Source organism: Vanessa cardui, chromosome Z (genome assembly GCF_905220365.1).
Source record: "Vanessa cardui chromosome Z, ilVanCard2.1, whole genome shotgun sequence".
Taxonomy (NCBI): Eukaryota; Metazoa; Arthropoda; class Insecta; order Lepidoptera; family Nymphalidae; genus Vanessa; species Vanessa cardui.
In genome coordinates, this window is record NC_061154.1 from 16,808,805 (window position 1) to 16,833,990 (window position 25,186).

The 25,186-nt window shown below is 35.8% G+C and overlaps 1 protein-coding gene across 1 annotated transcript; it reads right to left on the minus strand.

Moving 5' to 3' along the window:
- Positions 1 to 1,009: 1,009 nt before the first annotated feature.
- On the minus strand, positions 1,010 to 25,186 carry LOC124542914 (L-galactose dehydrogenase-like). Its single transcript, XM_047120841.1, has 7 exons — positions 25,012 to 25,186; positions 17,852 to 17,969; positions 17,419 to 17,580; positions 7,573 to 7,806; positions 3,148 to 3,279; positions 2,781 to 2,953; positions 1,010 to 2,475 (listed from the first exon to the last, which is right to left on the minus strand). The coding sequence occupies exons 1-7, from the start codon at positions 25,092 to 25,094 to the stop codon at positions 2,388 to 2,390; spliced, it is 990 nt and encodes a 329-aa protein (XP_046976797.1). The 5' UTR covers positions 25,095 to 25,186; the 3' UTR covers positions 1,010 to 2,387.

Consider the following 25,186-nt stretch of genomic DNA (forward strand, 5'->3'; position numbering starts at 1 on the left):
GGAGATTATTTATGTGATTCGAATATAATTGAATACGAATATTGATGTAAAAATACCTTTAAGTACAGAATAGGCTATTTGACAATACGAAAAATAAATTGTGAATTATTGTAATCAGTGTATATTATGAGTTTAAAAATGGTTATTTACTGACGAAAGTTGACAATAATACTTAATTTATTCAAAAATCCATAAATAAAAATGCATTTTTTTCAAACGTTTCGTCACGTGACACAAAACGCTCGTGATTGGCCGGGCATATGATAAGGTCACTTTCTTGTAAACTTTGTTTTTCTACTATATGTACCACAGATTAAAATACAGGAAAGTGACGTCACCGACTCCATTGCAGCGCCATATCGTCCAAGTATCGTTTTTGCGCGCTATTTAAATATGGAATTTTTAATATGATATTTTTCGGCAAATATGCACTAGAAATAAAAAACACAACTTTTACTGGGATCCTTAACTTCTATTAAATAATATAAAATGGATTTTAAAAACCAGTCAAATAGCCTATTACTTACGATCCTTATGCCGTTGGCGAGTCAACTCCATCCGAGTGCAGAGTTGATGCAACTGCGCTCTTAGTGTCATGACAGATCCTTAGCCAAGGGATTAACACGTTGTAAATATTTTTATACAGTCTGTGGAAATAATAAAGTTTGACTGAAAAAATTCTACGTCTCTTCTATAAATCGTTCATCGCTTTATTAAAAATCTTTTCAACGTGCTGTAAGGACTTATTTTATTTTTTTAAATAGCAATTAGTAATTATAAAATTGTTAACTCCAATAGAGCCTAATGTTAGGGTTGCCATATGAATTAATGTTCATATTTGTAAATTTTAATATAAATACTTCGTTCACAATGGTTTAAGATTATTATTTTCAGAAAAGTTTATTTGGTCAGTGGTCTTGAGTGTAAGATTATTTTTATATCGAATAAATACATTGAATCTAGTCACGGAACACGTAGAACCGAAGGATATCAAATAAAAAACTGTATATGTAGTTTGTTAATATTTTTATTACATTGACTTATTTTAAACATGACGATTAATATTAATTAAATATCATCGTGCAATATTATAATGACAGCAAACTATATTATTATGGATACATTTTTTAATTAACGTTAAAAGAGGCCTGACAAATTACGTCAACCGATTGCACTTGACTTACCATAGTAAAACTTTACAGAAATAAATTACCATAGACTTTAGCGTCTAAAATTTCTCTACAACCTGTTCTTAAGTAACTGCCAAGCCCCTCCACAATATTATGACTATTCTATTACATGTATTATATATTATATATTAACTTATGTATATATCAGGATCAGACAACTACAATAGGGAGAGTGATACCAATATTTCTTGTGAGTAAATTCGACACAATATCTTTAAAATTAACACTGAGAATGATTTAATATCTTAAAAATATGAATATATGTGTCTCTACATTAATTATTTATTATATCTGTATATCAGCATCAATAGATGATAAGGAATTATTCTAACGTTAACAACATTAAGAAGGGTCTATTGTTACGAACGCATTGTACTTCACTCAGTATCTACGCTTACAAACATGTGAGATCAGTTGCGTCACTCATAAATGACATATTGCGAATCCGCTACAGATTGTATAGTAAAGACAATTACAAAGTGATTCATAAAATAGTTGTGTCCACGATTACATACATTACATATTAGTCCATCGTTCCGAAAGTATTTTATTTTTTTATTAAATTGTACAATCTCTTTGGACTTGGTTAAAATGTTTATACAATGATAGATCAAGCGTCTCTTTGTTTTCGCTATAAATAATGTACAAAAATATTTTGTTATCTTAATTGTATATAATTTTGAAAATTTGTTTCGTGACCATTGTTATAATTTCGAAAATTGGTGCGTTTGCACACTGGAATGTACCGTGTACGTATATCACGTGAAATGTAAGCAAGTAAGTCGAGCACACCTCGCACTAAACGCATCGTCTTAACAAACTAAGCGTTGTTTATATGGTTAATTTTGAGATCTAACTTTCAGACTCAGATCAGTCGTCATCAGCTCATCATAGAAGTTTGTTATTAGTTTAACCACCTGTAGATATATTTATTAAGTAAGCAAAAGTAATTGTGAAAATGTATTTACAAGCATTAAGAAACTAGATAATATGATAAAACACTTCGTCCCACGTGCTGGATCCTATGTTTCAATAGCAACTCGTGTCACCATTTCGTTTTCGTTTAAAAATAAAAATTGTTTCGTAATATTGTGTTTTATTTGAAAACTCCTGTACGAGTTGGTTGCCTTGCGATATTTAAATATATATTTCGCATTCTGGCAACATCGATGACAATATGTCACTTGTAACTACGTTTCATCTAGCCTTCAGCAGTTCATCCATTTTCGCCCGGTAGGCGGGCAATTCAACGTCATCCCAATGCAGGATGATCTTATCAAAAAACCTGTAGTAAACGATGTAGATTGAATTAATGGGGAAATGATTTGTACCTGCGAACTAGTAAATAATCCTCGGAACTACTGAGTCGGTCAGATGTGATGACGTTCTCGGTAATTTGGTGGTTTTACTACAAGTTAGTTGGCTGAAGCAACTCCGACGTTCCGGGCGCCGTCAGAAGTTGCCGTTATAATAAATGATTGAAATAATCCCAGCCATCATACTAGAGTATTCTTATGTATGCCATCATTTGAACGACAATGTTAATATCTAGCAGTGTCACCGCGTGTAGCTTAGTTAGTGTGTACATACCTCAGCTGGACCTCGCTCAGCACGTTCTGCTCGTGCTCGGTGAGGCCTTTCTCGAGCACGTCGAGCGTGTCGATGAGCTGCGTGCGGTTGTAGAACCCGCAGATGTTGGTGTCGATGCCGGGCTGGCTCAGGGTGAACCAGGTCGCAATGCGGGCTAACTCGACATTACGCTCCTGATGGATTGCAATCAAAATATTTGAACCAAAATATGGTTAGATTAAATCATATAATATGTTGTTTCTTACGATCATTGTTAGACACTGAGTTAATCAAATATTATTGCCAAACTAAACACTTAACACTTGAGTAATATCTGCAAGTCAAAGTTCTTAATAACATATGAACTCGTCAGCTCATGAAAGTTAACCTTGCAGTAGTCGGATGCTTTGCGGCAAATGGCCTTGACGTCGTCGCTGGCGGGGTGCCACGGCCGCGGGCCCATGTTGGTGAGCAGGCCCATCCCCGTGGCTGCTGCGTTGATCACTCCGACGCCCTTGTTCTGATCCATATTAAGAAATAACTAAGTAAATATTGAATTGTTTTTAATGCATACGTGTATTTCAACCACATGATGAGTAAATACTGATAGACAGTTTTGACTCTGAACTGACACGATGTCGCCGATCAAGATCTGAAGTAACCAATGATATTCGTTGTACACTGACTCTGACTGACCGATTCGAGACGCCTTAGAAATAAACAAACTTTTTATACAAGTTCAAATTTATAGTTTGGTTCGTTTACTTGATAACAGCCTAGTTTCATATCCTAAAGTGTATGTAGGTTTCAGTATACACTGGAAAGAACCATTCAACTTTTTTGAACAGAAATGATAGTTGCATGAAGATGAATGATGATACTGAATTGTATTTTTGCTATATTAATGAACATTCTGAGATTTTCATTTAGTTTAGTCTAAATAGTTTTAGTAAGCTTAACAAAAATATGAATTAATTAAAAAGTAGTGAACTTTGATGCAGCTTACGAGAGCGTCGGTGTAGATTCGGGAAAGGAGTTTCGACTGTCGATGAAGATGTTATCGGAACTTGAAATGTAAAGTTAGAGTATACAAGGATATAAGGAGTTAAATCACTGTTCGAACCTTATTCCCTTTTCGATTGAAATAGGCTTTATGAATCCCACCAATTTCGCCCTCACCTACTTGTTACATGTTACTTTTTACTTTACTTTTATTAGATTTTGAGACGTGATTCGTTTTTCTTTAATATCGATCTGTCTGTGACTTTAAAAAATATAGATTTCCACTATAAACAACGTCGCCCAATCATTGTACTTGAATCGACTTTAAGAAGAAGCTAAGAAAGCTTTACAACGACTGTGACCACTGTTGTCATTATGTACCTACGTAGATGGGGGCTTGTAATGATGGTGGGAAGAAGCGTCTCGGATCACGTGCGTCTTAGTCAACGCTACTACGCTAAACTTCAAGTCGAACCTATCACTCTAATGCAATAACATGATTTGTAATACGCCACATTGTGATAATTCTAGCGCTTTCAACCAGAGACAAATCAATTAGTTGATTCAGTACTGAGTGAGTTATCGGTGTAGATTGTAGCTTTTGCTAGTAAATCAAGTAATTTGATGTGAATAATTTTATCGATTATTTTATTCGATTTTTTAAACTACGTACTTACGAGTTTTTAAATATCGCGACGAATATGTATATCATATAAATTATGTCAAATGTGAAATGAAGGTATAAGTTAACAGTGAACGTTTTAGTGTAATGGTTTATTTTTTTTTTAGCGCATTTAAATAAAAACTTGTTTTCAAAAGGTTTTTTTTTTACTTTTAATTTATTAAACTTTAAGATAAGACAATTCGCTGTTCCAGTTCTGTGTCGTTTGAATAAGGAGATTGTAAACATATCCGAAACAGTTACGCAGATAAAACGCATCCATATTTGTATGACATGTGATTTAAGTGGGTTCATCCAAGAATCTCGACATCAGACTCCGGCTCATGTCGACGAGACTAGTTTCTCGTGTAAACAATAAGTACATGTGCAATAAATATTTATTATTTCTTTCATGCTCATGTGACTTTGACACAGGTTCATTTGAGTAATAGTTATTGCAATTTATCTGCAGCTGGTTAGTGTATCGATTACATTAGAGGAGACCTAGTCTAAGTACCCAATGTGATTGTTATATCATACAATACGGCAGACGGAGTACATTACTTTAAGAAAAGAAAAGGACCATATTATCTAAAGTAATTTCCAAGCGAATCCTGCAAAACAAAACAAATAAAGCACTATAGAAATACGATTCTTAAAACCAAACAGAAAGATACACAAACACGTAAAAAAAATCTTAATATTAATCAATAATGTGGATACCTTGCATTTTTGTTAGTTACTCCCAATTTTGAGTTCACAAAATCACAGATACATGTCACAAGAAGCAAGTTGCCAATTATTGGTAAAACGAGGGGAAAATAAAATATAATATTCGCAGAAAATGTACAATAAGTTACCCGACTTCATGGTGAATTGTGCAAGTTTTCCTATATTTACGCAACGCCCTATTTAATATACATATAATATACATATGAAACAGCTTTTAGTCAGTGTGGTATCGCCGCTGGTGTTGTGTTAATAGTTTTCTTTGATATTTTTTTCTATCACAACATTTATATTTAGTTGAAGTTATTAACTTTTAATTTTACTGTTCTGTGTGTTTAATAAGTACGTTTCATTTGAAGTGATTTTTGTATTTATATAAGAAAAAAAACCTCTTGATATATGTGTAATTTTGTCTGTCATAAATATTAAAAAATAAAATGTACGATTGATTTCCTGAAGAGCCGAACGTCGTTTCGCTTGAATTGATTTATCATTCAACAACCGTTGGTATGTAACTAATATCAACATCTAATTTTGCGTTGCAAATAAATAAATTGGCCACACGCGGACACGTGACACCGAATGCCTAAACTCGATGCCGTCGCACGCGCACACTGCGTATAAAATTCCAAGTGATCAGGTTAAAATCCACTAAGATGAATCGTCAGCAGTAAGGTGCATGTTACATTTCGTTACGTTTACATTTGTTTGTATGAGTAAACCAGTGATAAGCGTTAAATCCATAAATTATTATTGAATCATCAAGTATTCTATAGGATTCACGTAATCACACATAGCTTACAATATTTTATTTTAAATAAGGTGTATGTTTTATTTCAAATGATGAACTATACAAAAATACATAGAATTTCATTCTGCTTAATGCAAAATTCGAATTAACTTTATAAAACAACTACGATATAATAGGGCTCAACAACAACAACAGCCTGTAAATTCCCACTGCTGGGCTAAAGGCCTACTCTCCCTTTGAGGAGAAGGTTTGGAACATATTACACCATGCAGTTCCATGTGTATTCCACCAACCCGCATTGGTTGGTGGAATACACATGTGGCAGAATTTACATTAAATTTGGCACATGCAGGTTTCCTCACGATGTTTTTCTTCACCGCTGAGCACGAGAAGAATTGTAAAGACAAATTAAGCACATGAATCAACGGTGCTTGCCTGGGTTTGAACCCGCAATCATCGGTTAAGATGAACGCCATCCACCAATCCAAACCACTGGGCCATCTCGACTCATCAGCGCTCGCTGGGCTAGTTTCATGAGGCTTCGCATGCCAATCACTAATAATGATGGACACAGTTGCTTTCGAACAACCGAGCCGTATTAGTAACCGAAATTGCTCGATTCTTGTTAGGGACGCTGCGATTTCCAAAGCAGAGACAGGATTTCTATATGAATGAGTTTTCCTTAGAATTGTAAACATGCATACGACAATGTTTGAAAATATTTCCATCAATAAAAATACACATTTTAATTTCAAAATGATACTTTGTTTAAATGAGACGGTATTATTATAGGCAACGATCGAATGCAAGTAAATGATTGAAGATGAAAGCGAATATTGATTTAAATATTGATTTAATGTCAACTGCAAATCGTACACCTCACAGATACACAATCGACATTAAATCAACCTTTGTTATCTCCTCCATATTGATTGTTCGCGTGTGCTATCGGAGTATATCATATTACTTTATAATTTATTTTAAACTTTAAAGATATCGCTGATTCTCGAAGTCAGCAGTAATGTTTATATCAATGGACATTAAAAATAGACCTCGTTACTTACGTTCATGAAGTAAAAAACTATAATGGCCGACCTTATTATCGTCAGGTCAATAAGTATGTATATAATATACGTAACGCTCTGTACGTATTACGAGAAAACAATATTAGGATTAATATTAATCATTCTGTGGTCAATGATGTGCAAAAAGTAAAATCACAAAATGGTCTTGACACTTTAGCCAGATGAAACATGATAGTCCTGTAGCCCGAGCTGGTATCAGTAAGATTAATCGTTAAAGTGAATTCGCATTAGTTAATTAGTGATTGATTTCGATATCAAACAGCGACATCGAACTGAGTACAATCGATGCGATAGTTACGGGTGCACACGGCGATTCTGTACAAGTATCGAATTTAATCAATTCAATTAACTAAAAACCTCAAATTAATCCGTGTAAAATAATTGCTTTGTTATTATATCTCCTATAGTTTCGTAAACAGAGGGTTAGTCTTGCTGCATTGTAACAAGGAATAAGTTAAGCTATTAAAAAGTTGCTGGATAACATGAGATGGAAAAGTGGATACATAGAGCACGTGTAACCCAAATGAAAACATGCTAGGGGAAACCTGAATACGTTAAATATTATCGTTGAAGTGCCATATTTACCTTGAAGTATTTCGTATAGTTCTGCAGGCGGTTGTCGAAGAGCGTCGACTTGGCGTAAGAGAGCACTGCGGAGATCTTGATGTCCGACTCTTCCACAATCTCTTTCATCAAATCGATGTCGTAGTCAGCGATGCCGATGTACCGCGCTTTGCCGTCGCGCACCGCTTGCTCCAGCGCTGGTAGGGTTTCCTTCAAGACCACAGACATGTCCGGAGCAAATGTCACGTCGTGTACCTGAAAGGGTCAAATTATTTTTATATGTTTTGTCGCCTTGTGCATCTCACATAGAGAAGTTCATAAGAGAGGTTTTTTTTTCGCTTTAGCCGTTTAGAAATAATATCTTTTGAGCGCGTTTTAACTGAACTACAAACAAACAGTTTTGCATTCAGAACATAACTGTGTAACGAAATTGATTGATTAAATAAAATATACAAATACATTATCCATCCATCAAGCTCTCGAAGCGGGGAACAGTGTGGGGAAGGTCTGCAGTGCTCAGCAGTGGCGTTTCAACGGTTTATAGGTACTTTAATGTAGAAACCAAAACTATTTATATTTTCCAAAACCTACAAGTTTCATAGTTTTAATGAGCGAAAGACGAGCTCTGCAGACAATAAATGATAGAGAACATGAATTATTATATGAACGGCGAGCGGCACAATTGATACAATGAGTGCGCTCTGGCATCGGTTTACATGTAACATTATTGTGCCTGAGATTTAATCCGAGTCTCCGACAATAACATCTTCGCTGCAACTTTTAAATCAGCAAACCAAGGTCTGAAGCTGCGCCGCGAGTTGAAAAGAAAAATCTAATAAGTCTTTGTAACTTTTATCAAAGTTGTTGCAATGTTTTCTACATTTGAAGTTTATTTCATGGACGCGTATAAGGCATAACACGCACGCGTTTTATATTAAACTACTTAATAGCGAAAATCGTATGTATTTGTGTACCTAAAAGCTGATAATTTTCGATGACTTAAAATATTCTTACCCTAAGCTTTTGAATAAGACTTAGTGTATATTACCGGTTTATTAACTACACACATGCCGTGGAAAGTTATATTCTTGTTTTGACCAACCAAAACGTAGGTATTATTTATGAAGTGTTATGTAAAACATTTGTAGAACATTGACGTTAAGATTTATAGAAGGTATTCGAGTTTTTAATATTAATAAAATACTAAATTTGCTATTCTGAAAGCACGAAAGTTTAATTAATGTATCCTTCACCTTTATTATGACATGTCACGATCGAGTTCTACGATGAGCCGAGAGAACATAAACGATCCTCACTCGTCTCTGTTAAAAAACAGAATAGCCCAGCGGTTCGCCAAGTATCGAAATTTAGCACTGTTATTTCTCGAATACATTGTAATCTTTAGTCCGCCAAGCATTGCTTTTGCAACTGCCCGTTGGAAAATCATTTTAATTGGTCCGTTATGGATTTGCGTATTACATTTGTATATCGTAGGTAGAAAGAGAATAAAAAAAGCGTTGTATGTTTCATTCGTTATAGATAATCTTTTAATGAATAATGATACAATCGAACAGCTTTTAAAGTTTTATCGTTGAGGAGGTGGGTGGCTTTAGAGAAATAAGGGAACTGGGCTTTTGATTACTTCTTTCGAGGAGATTGGCGCATTAAATGAAGCTACCTCTCTGTTTTAACTCTTTTTTGGGAAGTTAAAAGTTGTTTAATAACCAATACCCGTGAAAATTCAGTAGAAGATGCAGAGTAAAACATAGTAGATCTCTACGCAAAGCCAAAGGATCAAGCCGGTCGGTAAGAACTTGATCGTCGATAATTTGAGCAGCTCTGTGTTGGATACGGTCAAATGGAAGAAACTGGTCTGAGCTTTCGACCTGAGGTGAGAGCAGCACTCCACGTGTGACAGAATGTCATATGCGACACCGACGATAACAATCGTAACATTGATAAGATATCAAAATCGCGTAAAACCCGCACCAAAAGTATATTGCGAGTTAGACACAAAGAGAATTCTTATAGACTTCTTAGATTCTTAAAGGCCGGCAACGCACCCGCAAGCCCCCTGGTGTTGCAGATGTCCATGGGCGGTGGTAGTCACTTTCCATCAGGTGAGCCTCCTGCTCGTTGGCCACCTATGCCATAAAAAAAGACTCGCCTTGAGGATTTTAGTGATACAAGCCTTACATGAGTAAACCTAATTTCAATGAAGGCTCGTTGCTTACAACATTTTTTTTATTAATTGTATTTTATGTTTGTCAACTTGATTTCTTTCTCAAGCTGTTAGCCGCGACTTCGCTCGCGTGCTATATTTTCACCGACGAGATAAAAATTTTCACCAACAGACCTATCCCCCCGTACTGTGCTAATGCGGCGTACGACACGGCCCGCTTGTTTTGTCACGCATTATTTATATATTTCGTAAATTTTCTAAAACTACCGATTACAATTGATAATCGCAATATTTCTCTACATAACTTTAAATTAAATAATACATTTTTTGTTTGGATAAGAATCAATGCTTTGTGTTTTCTTTTTATTAAAAACCGTTATTATTTCGTCTTAAATTGTTACTTGTATGGGTGCGTTATGAAAAAAAAAATGATGAGTGTGATTAGATTTACGCGAGCGCTCCGGGTGACATCATAATTAGACGATGAAGTTGCCTCCTAAGCCGCCAATTAACTGTCTAGTCGCTCGAAATAAACAACTTCATACCTTACAGATTTAAATTTATTTTTGAGTGTGCGTAGGTAATGATCAAAAATATTGGAATTATAATTATCATAATTTGTAACAAGAACATTTATAGTTTATTGTAATTGATTATTTGCATGTTTTAAAAATGTCATTAATTATGTCGAAGATCGAGCAAATACATAAAGTGCTCGTATCGTTCTTTTGTTTTATTTATTCAATTTCGCATTAAATTAAATTATAGGCATAATATTTAACCAATCAGAGTAACAAAAACCACACGTTGTCTCTTGTCTATTTATAATTGACCACATATAGTCTATGTCTGGTAAAACTCGTACAAGTACTTCGGAGTAAATATATTGTTACTTTACAAAATCGATTGACACCAGAAATTCGGTTTTAATTATCACATGATAACGGCGGATAATATAAACGGCATGATTAATTGATGATATCACAAAAACTATTAAGTTTATACTAGTAAGTTTCTAAGATCTAATCTTTGAGACTAACTAAGTTTTTCTTATGAAATCATGCAGATCAGTAGGTATAACCTCTCGTCGTAATTAGTTTCTCAAAGTTTTCTTTACGGAACGTATTTTACACCGATTGTTATGACAGCTAGATCTTCACTACAAAAGTAACTTTATATTCGATAACGCCGTTGTGATGCGGTCGGCGCGCTGTTATCCGATGCACATGTCCGACGTATATGTTGTCGCTGGCTTTCGGAAGCTTACATTTGTATGAAAATACAAAAGAATTTCTGTTTCTGTTAAAGTATTGGTAGCATTCGCTTCGAAACCAACTGGACTGACAAATTTCTGCCTGGCTAAGTCACCTGTTAATATTTAGCTTAAAAATGTGCCTTGTGTATCAACATGCCATATGGCCTACACACGTCCTGACTCTACACGCTAAAATAATATGTATGTTTGTTTGATTGCTTTATACGCAATCCAATACTTTCTTTAGGAAAATAAGGATTTAGTCAACTTGTCTATAGTATGTCATGCATCATGCTTATACACATTCATATTGTATACAATTCATTTTCAATGGTCGTGAAAATATTAAAAGCGCGCCCTCGCTGTACAACCAAACTACAAGCTGAAGCGGCCCGTTTATCATTTTATATGAACAGTACGCAGTAGTAACATTCTACACTATAATCGTCTTCATGGTTTAAACAACAGAATTTTAATATTTGTTGAGATATAAACATTAACACAATGCCACCGTCTCGCAATATTCGACGTACGCGATATCTCTGCCCACTTGTCTTTGTAATTCAGGACACGGTCCTGTACCAACCATACCGACTTGAGGAATGTCGTGCTCGGACCGTACAACGATAATATCAACGGGGAAACGAATTGCAAGTCTCTCTTATATAACAGATGATACACTTGTAACAAGAACACTTATACTAAGATCGATCATAGAGATTATTACCTCGGAAATACTGATGAAACGAAAATGCTTACGTATCTTACTTTACTAAAATTAAAAGATTAGTTTCAAAAAGAAATTCTTAAGCACCACGAATATAAATGGATGTCGTATTGTCATTAACAGGAACACTGTATGGCGGCCTCTATATTTTATCATCGGTAGCGGAAACACAAGTGTAACCATTGACGTTTAGCGGAGCCTGGAGGTTGCGAATGTTTAGCGTTGCTTGGTTTGACCGCGAAGCCCGGGGAATGCTCAGTGTTTAGTGACTTATTGTTATTATTTTTGACTATTTGAAAAGAAGGTCAATGTTGGAACGTTCGGTATTTTTTTTTACAATGCCTAAATTAAAAAGGGAAACTCATAAAAAATAGCAATTTTGGCATACCTTAAAGCAAGGCATACTAGGATCTACTTAATTTATTTTATATCTTGATAACTTTAACAGACAACCGCTTACATCAGCGTATTTCGGAGTTTTATCCCCAAATAGAAATAAAAAAAGACAAATACAAAAATATATCATTTTTACCCCACTGGTTATGGTTACCATAGAAAGTGTAAAAATTCGAATGTGTCACTTAACAGTAACCATGTTAATGTATCCGATGCTAAAGTGTTTTTAAGAATCACATTAAATTTAAATTTGGATTAAATCCTCGTTGAGCTCGCCTAACAGGAAGACTCAGGTCTGCAGTTAAGTGGTTAGAAAACTTAGGCAGTTAACTGTTATCGATACCGTCCGACTAGCCCCACTGCTCAAGTATACCTTGTTATTTTCATGGAATTATGTCTTAGGTCAGATTAGTTTGGAGAAACACAAATATTCAATCTGCTTACAAAATACCCTCTCATTTGTCCTAGAGGAATAATTAGCTACTACATAATATATTAACAGCAATAATATTGATTAGTTTGACGAGATTACCAACCCGCATTGGAACAGCGTGGTGGAATATGTTCCAAATTCTCTCTTCAATAGGAGAGCAGGCTTTAGCCCAGCAGTGGGAAATTTACGGGATGTTACTTTTTACATGAGATTGGTATTTTATCACAATATTTTTCATATATCCGTAGATATTCATTTTAATAATTCATAACATTAAATCGTTCCTTTACTAAACATTTTATATTGATAGAGGACAAAACTGCACTTAACGCCTCAACTGAATTACTGTCGTCTAAATATTTGACTACTAATAAATCTGAATATGTTGACATGTGCATTGAAACTGCGTAGTCGTTTGATTTTTTAATACAAAGAAGTATATACTTATTGGATGGAAATGATTTCTAAGCAACGCTTAGTTAGCTCAGATTATCGAGTCAGCTCCTATTTCCTTAAGGATATCTGGTGTTGCAAGTTAGTAAGTAGCTGTGTAATTTCTCACAAAGCATAACACTAATAGTTACAAATTATTATTTTTCCTTTAATATAGAACTAGTCAGAAGGCGTGTCGAATTCGAAGTGGATAGTGTGACTACGTTTAATCTCGCACACCATTTTTTTTATTCCACTCGCGTCAACTTCAAATCTATTTTAGTTTACCTTGATACCAAAGCTGAATATTGACAGGTTAAATTTACTTTTTAAAGTAAACCTGTCCTAGCGTCAGTCTGTCTTTTTCTTTTTGAGTTCCTATTTTGTTTGTTTTTTAAGTAACACTTCAGCAACTAACACCAGAAACTGTATCGCGTAATATGTACCCATGTATCGATTCAATCACACCGATTTTGGGATATTTTGCCTCTTGTTCAATCCATATTAATATTTAAATACTCATACCTGGTTAAATCGGGGTCTCAGTGTACATAAAATCTTCTTTTTTCATGTATATATAAGTTATCTAAGAGTTTCGAGCCTAATACTAATACTTGTTGCATGAGGAATTTGGTCAGGACTAACGAAATAAAAACACTCTTGTGGGATATCAATATCACCGGTAACGCCGAGTATGTATATAGTTACAGAACAGTAGTAGTAGGAACAAAGCGGCTGCATCGCCGCGGGCCGCGCTAACAGCGCTACCAATTACAATTCTGATGCCATGTTACGTCCGCGTCCGGCTGTCCAGTCCGCGTGTAATTTACGTTGAATCGTCTAAATGTTCTATTGATAGATTCAAATCTTTTTTTATTGTTGAAATCATAAATGATTTATCGTTTTGTCACTGTTTCCGTTCTTACGTTTTTCACAGTATGTCTTTCTCTACGTTTAGTATTTGTAGTTTTCTCCATGTATGTACGTATTTTTTCCGGTATTGAAAGCAGCTAAAAGAAAATTATCACGAAAGTTTTTTCATGGTATTCGTTGAAGGACGAGCAAATATTGGTCAATATCGGCCACAGAGATTAGCATTGCAAGCAATGTTGACCATTCTTTCAATTATTTAATTTATTACACAATTAAAATTTTGAAATTATTACGATATACTAAGTTTTTTTTAATTTAATTTTGTTTAATATTATTAACATGATAAATTATGTTACTGAACATGTTATTTATAACATTTATTGCTTTATTTGTGAAATGAAATGTAGTTAATCTCTAGTATTTTAGAAATATAAAATGATTTTAGTAAGATAACTATACCTTTATATTGTACCTTTAAATGTGTGTTGTAGCCGTCACGAAAAGAGTCGCATACTTGATATTAAGTACAAATATGTTTTTATGTATAACATGTGTAAGTGTAGTGACTGCTGACGGTCCTCAATAAATAAATAACCACAATTCGCCACCAAGTTCGGAAACTAAGATGGTATGTCCTTGCGCCTGTTGTAACGCTTGCTTCAAAGCGGAGCAACAATTCGGACCATTGTCGCACGCCGGTAGACTATGTGACGAGATGGTGTTACCTCCGGGACGGGCAGCACAAAGCTCTACCACAAAGTGGTACATGAGCACTAAAATGTATTAGCAGTTGCAACCTAAGTACATTAAACCACGTTTAAGTTCACTTCAAGTCTCAAAGCTTAAGTTCTGCTTATATCCTGTCTTTGAAAACAATTCAACTAGTACAGAGGAGTTCCTTGCAAACTATAGTAGGATTTTCTACTTGAGAGAAAGAAATATTTGTTCGCCCTACTATTGTTTCATCGTCAAACGTCTACGGAGAAGCAGGAAATTGATAAATTCCAGTGTCAGCAGAATTTTCTGATATATTGCCTTATAACTATGTTTTCTTTATAGAATATTCTCGGAATGTTGCAGAAATTTTAATAAATAAATTTAATTTTGTCTAAATAAAAATTAATCATTCAAAATAGAAATACTTTTACAAAATTGCTAAGTTAAGATGACTGATAAGGCCGCCCACGTAAAACCGCACAAATGCAAGGCGGATTCGCGCGGCGACGCTGGCACGATAAGTTCTTTTCCGTTTTCCGAGTAAGTTTTTTCGCTTACGATTCCAGTAAATTATAGGAAGTAAGTGTACCGAGAAAAAGTCACTGCATTATATATTATTGTAGAAGAAGTAAAGATGAGATAAGAAGACAACTCGTTTTAAACTGTATCTTATACAATAATAACGAAATTATATGTATGTGTTGTTGATTTAGTATTATTGAGAACCACTTCAGTGTACATTCTAAAATCTGAATGTTTTTTTTGTTAGACTCGCAAATAGATAGATATATGAACATGCAAAAACGTCATTACGACTTTATCCAGGCAAAAGTGTTGTTTGTTGTTTTTTGTAGATTTTAGATATTTCAGAGACGTGAATAAATATTGTTATATGCTTGTTTTTATAATGTGTCACCTCCACCTCAAGACGTAGAACACACAATGTAACCACTCTCCTCATCAGTGTAATTGATAAGCCCCTGCTCTGGCGGCTATTCATGCACGATCGTGTTTATATATTAAGACTCCGTGTACATTGTACGTGACGCCGTCGCCACAGCGGCGCTGAACCGTGCACCTGTGCGCGAGTAAATCCCGGATCCCGCATTGAAAAGTAAGCCAGGGAACACAGTGATGTGGAGCGATATAATCATAAATGAGTCGACGTCTGTTTGAGTGACGAATACAGATAAAGAATAGTATGCAACGTACATGATCCCAGCCTTATCTTTAAGCGCGCCAAAAGGTCTACACGTCATCTACAAATAACCGTCTACCAATTTAATGTTCCAGGAAGATAAGTGTAAATTTCAGGGATGTAATGGACCTCCTTATTCGTAACCGAAACTATTGAATACCTGAAATAAAAAATATCCGAAACATTAACCGTATTTGATGAAAAGCGTTTGTTACAGTTTTGTATATCACAGTGGCATGAAAGAGCCCCTTTTTACGTGATAACTTATGGTACTAAGCATGCCTCGTAATTTTCTCTTTTACAATTTTTAAGCAATCTAATATTCGTTATTGACACTATAAATACAATCGGACAAACCGAGATAATTTCGATTCCGTAACCGTATCTGAAACCTATAAATTATTTTTCACATATTAGTTTCCGTTTCCGAAATGCGGGACCACCAACAAATGTCCCCCAAGTATAATAGGGATACTTTTCAATAGTTAAGTTACGTAATACAAAAAATAATTAGCGACAGATGAACATTAGGAAATCCAGTAATTAATATTGACTTAAGATAATAAAAACGCATTTCTATATTAAACCTTTTGCTTAATGTTAAACAAAAATTTGCAAGGCTATTAAAAATGGAAAATAATTCCAAATTATCAATACTGATCATGATCACCTCTCTGTTCATAGACTCTAAGGAACACCGTGGCAAATAAGCCGAAATTCAAATTTGCAACGTTTACTTAGGAAAATGAAGTAACATAATTACCCGAAACGGCCTTGCATCTGACCTGTATCTAATCCCGGTAATGTAATTTTCTCAACGTGTTTGCGTCAACTTTCGACGACCGGAGGGATGTTTTCACAACGTAAATAACAGCACGTTTTAAAACACGTGCGGGGATGCAACTCACCATGAATTCACTTGTTTTTCTTCAGCAAAATAACAAACATCGATAGCAGGACTAAGGCCGTAATCATTCTACTTGGAGTTAAATTCTCATTAACGAATACTATTGTCTATAATCTAAATTGCTAATTTTTGCTAGGTATTCAATACTCAAGGAATAAATAAAGTAATCGACACGGCCGAAATCGATGCATTTAAAGATATAAAAATACTAGTAGTAATCTATTTGTTTCTATCTATATTAGCGTTAGTAACCTAATTTGAACACTAGCGCTGCAGAGACTCCTATAAGATGTCCATTACGAAGACAGTTGATAGCTCTAATGAAATCCGAACGATTTAAGTGGCTCTTGGAGCTATCAGGATGGCTCAATTCTTATCAAACCTCCTTCATTTATCCTCTCATTCCTACATCTATATTCATACAGTTGGGTTTTTTTATATATATGTCGCTGCATAAGATATTTAAATACTTTGGCTGAAATCACTTGGTTTAGAGATTTGATTCTGGCCAGTGAGAATCATGTTAGAAAAACAAGAAATGTCAACTGGCTGAATAAGATGGATGACGGATGGTGTCGCGGCTAATAAAATAACAAATCAATATACGAATCCAGCTATAGATTTGTTGTATTATGTCGTGAATATGTATGTCGAAGATGATGACTCTTAACCAAACAATCTTGCCGGCTCTCCGTGATATATATTTTTAATTAGTATAGAATGCAAATATGTTTGAGTGCGCTTTACCTGTATCAAGTCGACGTAATCGAGTCCAAGCAGACTCAGAGTGTTGTCAACGCCGGCCGCCGTCTTCACGGCGCTGAAGTCGAACATCTTCGAAGTATCTTGCTCGTATCGGCCGACTTTGCTTCCGATGAAAAATGACTCTCTCGGTACATCCTTCAGGGCCTGAAAATCATTGTCGATTATATCCGACGCCACCGAGTCAGATAACAATATTTTGCATAATTGGACGTAATGTAATTACAGGTACAGGAGGCGTAACCGATCACGGTTCACGGTTCACGGCTGGAAGCGCAAATTCAATGTCAGCCATAGTCGCCTTGTCTAAATTCTCTAATTTCGTGATTGCCTGAGCTTAGACGACCAAATGCGACATATTACGTTCCCGAGGTTCTTGCTGAAATCGATTTATAGATGGAAAATATTCAACACCTACCTTTCCTATGGTTTTCTCGGAGCATCCCTGGCCGTACCACGGTCCAGTCTCCAGATAATTCACTCCTCTTTTCAACGTTTCTTTGATGAGCTCCAGGCTCCTTTCTTCGTCGAAGTTCCTAAAATTGAATCTAGTTTATACATTCGGACGTATTAAGCCATTATAAGAAACATTACTTGTAAAGATCAAGTGTTACGTTTTCATTAGAATACATGAGATCGTGATGATAAAAGTGCGAATCTAAATATTTGTATTCACCGTGTTCACATCATGATTCTAGTTAACTTTTCGAAAAGAGCTGAGATGGCCCAGTGGTTAGAACGCGTGCATCTTAACCGATGATTGCGGGTTCAAACCCAGGCAAACACCACTTTATATAATATGTGCTTAATTTGTGTTATAATTCATCTCGTGCTCGGCGGTGAAGGAAAACATCGTGAGGACACCATGTGTCTAATTACATCGAAACTCTGCCACATGTGCATTCCACCAACCCGCATTGGAACAGCGTGGTGGAATATGTTCCAAAGCCTCTCCTTAATGGAAAAGGAGGCCTTATCTCAGCAGTGGGAAGGTTACAGGCTGTTACTTTACTTTTCGAAAAGCTATGGTAAAATTAAAGGTTAAACAATATTACATTTGTAGACAAGACATAATTATTAATTAACAACCTCAGCCAGATTGAATGGGAACAATGTACCACGTACGTCATACATTTATAACTAATTTTCAATATACATAATACACGACTCGACAAGTATCGCTCTGCGATAGAACTCGGTTACGATTACGATAACAACTCATCAGATTCAAATCTACACTAAAGGGAAATTCTACCGAACTGTGATATTCGGTTGATATATAGGGTTATTGATATATAGGGTCGGCCGGCTATTCGGTTCCTTTGAGATAAAAATATTAGATTGAAATTGGTGTTTGCTTATTTCATTAGTAGGTATTGCTTTTGATATTTCTTAAAAGTTGCTATCCCCATTCGAACATATCACAGCGTTATTCTAGCTATAGTGTGCGTCCTCTGTAAGGGCGCCCCGCGCATGCGTATTCGCCAGCATATTTCAATTCGTCGCATGCGCATCGCCCAGGGAGAACCAGAAAGGTTCTGAAAGTTTTAGAAGCGCCGTCATTCAGGACGCGCGCCTTGCGTGGTAACTTTGTTTGTTCGTTCGTTGGACAATATTTAATCAAGATGAGACGTTCACCTTATTATTTGTGTAATGAAATCGGAAGTCTGGAATTATTTCGAATACTTCCGGAATGTAATCGGATATTTTATAGTAGAAAACGGAAAATTTAAAGAGTAAAAAAATAATTACGTAACCCTACTTAATTAAATGAAATAGCATTTATTTCCAAATCCGATTTGCAATTTACATATTGTTTTCCTTTCGTCGTCGAATTATATAATACTAATGAAATGAAATTAATTAGATTAATTGAGTTAGTACATTTAAAGTCAGAAATTATGAAGGTTTATATGAAGGTAATATAGTAATGATGTTATTATGAAAAAGTGATAATGACGTGATTTTTTGCAAACATTTCTGTTCATTTTCAGTTCTGAATACAATACATGTTAATCGAAAAGATATTCATTCAGTGGCGTTTGTAACAAGTGTGTGCGTCCAATAACGATCAACCAATGTAGTAAACTCGATTCTTCTATCAAAATATTACCTACTATACTATAAGTCGAATTTAAAATAACATAGTCTATGACTCGTTTGGCTCGAAGTTGGTTCTACCGATGTGATATTATCGGGGTTTGTACCGTAACAGCTTACGGATAAGCGTCGTAGAGAGCGACCGCCGCTGGTAGCAAAGCAATGCCTGTTTGGAACATTAATCGGTTAATAGAAGCGTGGAGCGACAGCCCACGAGACAACGTTAGCAGTCCGAACAAAAAAAATAACGCTTTGTACCAGAATAGAACTCGCAACACACTCTCGAATCTCACCACCAAGAGCTTAAATCTTATTATGAACTATGAACGAGGTATATTCAAACGCGGCATCGATAGCCAGCAAAGAAAATCCGGAAATACTTTCTGAATTTAATTAATTAAATATGTTAATATTATAGCTGACAGATCGTTTTATTTATTTTAGGAAGGCGGTCGAACAAATGGGCCGTCTAATTATAAATGGTCACCTCGCCCGTCGACATTGGCCTGCAAAAAGTAGGCGCCACTTTTTTATTTCGCGTCCAATCTCGAGAGATATGTCGCGTCTGTATTTACTCTAGTTCACACGCCCGTGTAACTAGTTTTACACGAAACCGCGAAATAGTGGTGACGTTGGTAAGTAGTGATTGAGTGGTACAGACAGATGGGTGGAACATTGGTAAGTTTTGACGACCAGGTAACAAGTTACAAAAACCACAGCAATACTATTATATTCTCATGGAAAGGGATGACAAACACTTATATAATGTATGCTATACCAAGTAAATATAACATATCTATTAAATTTGACTTAACTAACATTACAATATTTGTGTATGTTGATAAATTAGTCGACGCGCTAGCTACTTCGTTCACCGACGGCTGTGTCCCTCGTGTATTAAAACTATCGTTATACCAGGTTGCCGTCCAGAATGTAATACACAACGAAACAAAGTTAATGCCGACGGGAAACGAACTAGCATTTGACAAAATATGATCTGGATCTGGTTGTAATAATACAAGAGGCGACAGACAGTCATAGCTACTAGTTATGATAATCACTTAAGAGTTCCATGTAGTTGATTCGCTGGCATTAAGTTGGTTCAATATTTTTGTTACAGCTCGCACAGACACACGCGGCACTGAACAATCTGAGAGCTGTGGTTGTTTTGTTAATTAAATATTTCCAGCAAAAAGCGCTCCCCAATCGCGCCGCATATAATGTCGCGTGGTGATAATAAATTCGTCAGATATTTAATTCATCATTTTCCGAATGAAAATCTTTTTCATCGGAATCTGCGACACTTATTGTTGAGTATGGTTTTGTTGTGGTTTCCATTTTCTACGAAAAACAATCAAATACAATCGGATTCACGACAAAAACGTTAATACGGTAGGATTCTATGAATATCGCGGCCAAGGCGCTATTCAATAAAACTATGTTAATTTCGACCGTGGTTCTTAAAGAAGATTAATATTTATGTCATACGAAATAGGGATTAATACAAAAATATGTACATTATATTGAGAATACGACGAACAATTTATGGTGCGAGGATTTCACACACTTAAACACATGTTAAATTAAAGCGGAGGACCGGAGCAGACACCGTCCCGGACCGAACTACATTAGCGGGCCATAGGTTTTGGGTGTAACAGTTCAGCATCGAGCTCAACGAGTCCTTGGACTCAAGCCCGAGGTGTCGTAGCGTCCTGATGGATGTCGACATACTATTCAGCTTGATTGGCGACGATGCCAACCGTTCGGGACAACCCTACCGTGATATAATATTAATTAGCATTTAGTTCAACAGTACTTGCCCTATAAAAAGAGTATGTGAAGCTGTATCGTTTTTTAACACAGTCGTATCGTTGATATCGTAAGCTCTCGGTTCCCGCCATTATTAGTTAATTATCTTTTTATTTGTAACTGCAATCCCTCATGTTATACGCCATTAAATTAATTGCAGCTAACAATTTCCTTTGTCTTGGACAATATCCGGATCGCCACGAGTCTAATGACATACTATTTGTGTAAATCGGTCGCATGCTTAGGACGCAGCCAGCTCTACATACGAGTACGTACCCCCGGATTCAACTTGGTTGTTGAATAAATAATTCGCTTTAAGGCAGTTAGAAATTATAACAGTGACTGAATGAATACAAACTGTTGCTACAAAGCAATTAAATCAACAGGTGGAGTGGATACTTACACGGTTGTTATCAAGATTATACGTGTGGCCATTTGAGTTAATATGATTAAAGATGGGAAATATCTACATAATGTTTTGCCGGCTGTTTTCGGTCCAATCTACATTACGAACTATTTGCAGCTTGAAATTGAACTTTGATTAAAATTTCGATTATTTGTAACAGAATATTCAGAAGTGCTTGTAAGGTAATATTTACTTTTAATCAAAAATTTATAATAACATTTAACCGCTTGTGAAATTTTTCAATAATGCAAAGAAGTGCGGTTTAGCTTTTTATTTCTTTGTCCGAGTTGAACATGTAAAGCGTTGATGTCTATTTCTGGTCACAATTGTGTTAAAAATTTATCATGAAATACAGTTCGCGCCGTGAGAGAAATTGTATAATTGACGAGTAATCTTGCTCTTTAAACATTTATCTAAGTACTAGTCGTGTACCAATTGGGGTATCCCATCTTAAACCTTATTCGGAAACTCCAAATTTTCTTAGAAGTATAAGATTCGATCAGCGTGATTTCCATTGCCTATGCTCTCATATTACTTGGTCATGGAAGATTATCTTTATGTGTGACTCCGCTTTAACTAAAGGTAAGGCTTTGTGCAAGTTATCTGAGTAGAAACCATCCACTCACGAAGTATTCTATCGCTGCATTGCAATACTTAGTGTTATTGTGTTAGGGTGAGTGAGCCAGTGTCTCTTAATGCACAGGGGTCATGACATATTATTATACTTCCCAAGGTTAGCGTTGCATTGACGAATAATATTACCTACAGCACACCTGATAGTAAGTGGTCAAAGTCGGTTATCCTAATTCAATGACAATAAATAGGCCCTAATTATTAATGACTCAATTATAAGTTTGCAAGGAGTAGTTCGTTCCGAATGCAGTTTGGCCCATTACCGATAAAGTCACGAAAACTTACTACAATACTAAATCAAAAGGAAACTTGTAGATAATTACTTTCGACGAAATAGTAAATCGAATAAGTCACGAAATACCATTTTACATAAGCTTAGTCGTATTAATTAAAGCTTCACAAACGGATAGAAACTTGCACGTAGTTCAATACATTGATACATCTACACGTAGAGGCCTACAGACTGATTGTGAATCAGTCAATCAGTATTTCAAACATTCAGAAATGGATAACTTCCATACAAACTTTTATTTCCAATTTTACCCTCTCGGTAATATTTTTTTAAAACGATAAGACGGTCTCAATTTCATAATATTATAAACAGAATACTAAACACTGATATCCATGTCTCAAAATTCACAAATGACGAACTTAAAAAAAAATGATTCTAGTAATTTCCTATAGCCCAGCTGCGTTCCACGAGGAATGAATATGTGAGTTGTCATCCGCCTGACGTTCAATTATTTTAAAATTATCAATTATAACTTGAATGTTTGATCGAGAGTTACAAGTGCAGAGGAGAATTGAATGCATCGAAGCGATATCAGTGTACGGAGAATTCGCCGGCAGTTTGACGTACGTCCTTCATTCAAAATCAAACTAAAACATTACGATAATATTAGTCGCAACTGAGGAATGCTAAGCTTTTCCATATATTGTTATATTGTTGATACTTATACTAATAATGTTAACTTGAGCGTATTTAGTTTTTCATAGTCATTGCAAAGTTTACCCATTAATTACTTTGTGTTTGTTACGCCATAGGTATTACGTTCGCCGTTTAGCACCCGATTTTTCTCACTCTTATTTTATTGATATATTTACACCGCAAGGATGATAATTAAGAGAGTATACATAGTCGATAAGGTCATGATGGAAAGATAGAGATCGTCACTCTCATCGTGTGTTTGTTATTGTAATAGGTACCGATACTACTACCAACAATTAAAAGAATACCTTCCTGAAGAGACAAAACAAATAAAATCGCAAACGGACTGACGTCTCAGTGTGACGTATTCGTTTCTATTTAAATTGGCGTTGCCTTTTTGAGAGACAGTGATTGGGTTGTAAACATTCTTATAAATACTTCTCTGATGTAATAAGGGCAATGAGGTAAACGGGCCAAGTTATACCCCTACTTCGTGGTAAGTCATGACTTTCGTTATACTAAGAAGGAGTCATCTACCATAATTACCATCTGTATAATATACCAGTACAGACTTTTCCTTTACGAACCTAGCTAAACATAATAATAAATACATTGGCATTTGGCACCTGCCCGCCGGCAAATATCCTGCCGGCGAGCAGGTGCCAAACCGAAGACTCGCACATCACTTTACCATTGGCATAATCGTTCGCGTTGCTCTCACGACCAGACATGGAATAGTTGATATGCTTACTGGATATGTGCTGGTAAATGGGTGTGCTATATTCGGTACCGATGTTATAGCGCTAGGGTATCGCTTAGCTTCGTTCCGGTGTTTAGTTGTACGACAATCGGAGCGAGTCATTTGATTGGAGACTTACTAATTCGCACATTATTTAATATCTCTGCCGCATGACGTCGAATCAGAACATTAAACGAAAATGGTAATCTAATTCGGTCATTTGATACAGGCGCTTACGTCGGCACCGAATGCGACGCCGACGGTGCTGCTCCTCGGAACCAAGTCGTGTCACGTTAATTATTACGATTGCGCGATATCTTTATTACACGTGCAATCAGGTATTTCCACAGCATACGCTTTTATAACATTCAATTTCTTGCTAAGGATAAGTCCTTAGAAACGTAAACAATATCTCGATAACAACACATCGGCAGCGAACGAGCGTTGACAGACACACGAACAGTTACGTGACATAACTCGCTTGTACACATTAAACATTTAAATCAAATCCATACTTCGTTACCGATAGCGCTATGAAACTAATCACTCGCCGTCGACCGTCGTCGGCCGTCGTCGGCCGGCGCTCATAAATTGAATAAAGATAAAAACCTTAATCATTTGTATCTTTAGTGCTTTGCTTTGAAAGATAATAATTATTAAAGAATTCGCTTTGCCAGTTTCACTTTGTACATTTTATTCTTAAACTTATTTAAAAGATGAAGGATTTAAGATTTCGCGCTGACACTTCGAACACTTCTGTGACACTATGTCGACCAGCGGTTCGAACACTCATAACATGTTTAGATAATACGACCATAATTAACATTTATTAGCAGTAATAATTAGCGAAATTTATGTTAAGAATAAAAATAGTTTTGCAAAACAAGTATTTAAATTTTAACTGCCGATATAAAAAATAAACACATATAAATAAAAAATAGGAAACTGAATTTATGATAATACCCATAGATGTGGCTGAAAGACGCTCCGCCGAGGCTGACGTGGGAAAGCTCGATGCCGGTGACTCCGAGCTGGTTGTACCTCATGGCTGGAGAGTGGAATAACTCCGACTGGAGTAGCCTCACTTGCACAACTACGCACAACCTCTCCGCGCGATCAGCAGCTAGCGACTGATTGG

Coding starts and splice junctions, on each gene's coding strand:
- LOC124542914 (XM_047120841.1), bottom strand. CDS start 25,094: ATGAGGTACAACCAGCTCGGAGTCACCGGCATCGAGCTTTCCCACGTC. Junction 7,807..17,418: donor ATTACGTCGACTTGATACAG/GTAAAGCGCACT, acceptor TGACCCTTTCAG/GTACACGACGTGACATTTGC. Junction 2,476..2,780: donor CTGAGCGAGGTCCAGCTGAG/GTATGTACACAC, acceptor CGTTTACTACAG/GTTTTTTGATAAGATCATCC.